Raw genomic sequence first — 1,654 nt, forward strand, 5'->3', positions numbered from 1 at the left:
GGCGGGGTTATGCGACCGTCACCGCGCGGGAGAGGCTGAGAACGGAGGTAACGGGTCCGGAAGGGGGTGGGCACCTGTATGGGGATACGCGTCGCTCGGGAGCGGTCGGGCAGGAGCGCGGAGCCAGCAGCTGTCCGCGGCGTCGGGGCGCGGGCGGCGGGAGGAGCTGCGTCCCCGGGGCCGTCCCTGTCCCCGAGCGCTATCTTCCCGCACCCGCTCTCATCTCCCTTCCCGCGACTCTCCGGCACCCGCCCGGCTTCGAGCGGTGCCACTGACCGGCGCTGTCCCTGTCCTGCAGGCGCTCGCCATGACCAAGTCGTACAGTGAGAGCGGGCCGGCGGGCGAGCCGCAGGCGCAGGCCCCCCCCGGCTGGGCGGCAGGCTGCCTGAGCCCGCCCGCCGACGGGCCCGAGGCCGACAAGAAGGAGGAGGACCTGGAGGCTCTGCACGGCGAGGCCGAAGAGGACGCGCTGCGGAACGGTGAGGAGGAAGACGAGGAGGACGAGCTGGACGAGGAGGAGGAGGAAGAAGAGGAGGAGGAGGACGACGAGCAGAAGCCCAAGCGGCGCGGCCCCAAGAAGAAGAAGATGACCAAGGCACGCCTGGAGCGCTTCAAGCTGCGCCGCATGAAGGCCAATGCGCGGGAGCGCAACCGCATGCACGGCCTGAATGCGGCCCTGGACAACCTGCGCAAGGTCGTGCCCTGCTACTCCAAGACGCAGAAACTCTCCAAGATCGAGACGCTGCGCCTGGCCAAGAACTACATCTGGGCGCTGTCTGAGATCCTGCGCTCCGGCAAGAGCCCCGACCTGGTCTCCTTCGTGCAGACACTGTGCAAGGGCCTCTCGCAGCCCACCACCAACCTGGTGGCCGGCTGCCTGCAGCTCAACCCGCGGACGTTCCTGCCCGAGCAGAGCGCGGACGCCCCTCCGCACCTTCCGCCCGCGGGAGCGCCCTTCGCTCCGCCGCCCTTCCCCTACGCGTCGCCGGGGCTGCCCAGCCCGCCCTACGGCACCATGGACAGCTCCCACCTCTTCCACCTCAAGCCGCCGCACGCCTACGGCGCCGCGCTCGAGCCCTTCTTCGAGGGCGGCCTGCCCGAGGGCGCCGGCCCCGCCTTCGACGGCCCGCTCAGCCCGCCCCTCAGCATCAACGGCAACTTCTCTTTCAAGCACGAGCCCGCCGCCGACTTCGACAAGAGCTACGCCTTCACCATGCACTACCCCTCCGGGCCGCTGCCCGCCGCGCCCGCCCACGCCGCCGTCTTCTCGGGCGCCGCCGCCCGCTGCGAGCTGCCGGCCGACGGCATGGCGCCCTACGAGGGGCACCCGCACCATGAGCGCGTCCTGAGCGCGCAGCTCAGCGCCATCTTCCACGAGTGAGCGCCGCCGCCGAGCGGGGCCACCAGCAATAATTCGGATCTATGCAATTTTTAACCTCGCGATGGGCCAATTACAAAATATATATGAGATCTCTATTTTTCAACCAACGTTTTACTACTTGTTACCTTTCCCGCGCCGAATTATTTTGTTGTGGTTTTGTACAGAATTTTTAATGACTTTTTATAACGTGGATTTCCTATTTTAAACCATGCAGCTTCATCAATTTTTATACATATCGGAAAGGTAGAATTATATCTAATTTATACGAAATAA

The 1,654-nt window shown here is 65.4% G+C and overlaps 1 protein-coding gene across 1 annotated transcript; it reads left to right on the forward strand.

Annotated features, from left to right (window-relative positions):
* Window positions 1-307: 307 nt before the first annotated feature.
* Window positions 308-1,381, forward strand: NEUROD1 (neuronal differentiation 1). Its single transcript, XM_042822583.1, has one exon. The coding sequence runs from the start codon at window positions 308-310 to the stop codon at window positions 1,379-1,381; it is 1,074 nt and encodes a 357-aa protein (XP_042678517.1).
* The last annotated feature ends 273 nt before the right edge of the window (window positions 1,382-1,654 follow it).

This window comes from Centrocercus urophasianus, unplaced genomic scaffold (genome assembly GCF_019232065.1).
Source record: "Centrocercus urophasianus isolate 14NV4802_14NV808 unplaced genomic scaffold, USGS_Curo_1.0 seq_20, whole genome shotgun sequence".
Taxonomy (NCBI): domain Eukaryota; kingdom Metazoa; phylum Chordata; class Aves; order Galliformes; family Phasianidae; genus Centrocercus; species Centrocercus urophasianus.

Bases quoted from the DNA above. Each gene is read 5' to 3' on its own strand.
- NEUROD1 (XM_042822583.1), top strand. From the start codon at position 308: ATGACCAAGTCGTACAGTGAGAGCGGGCCGGCGGGCGAGCCGCAGGCG.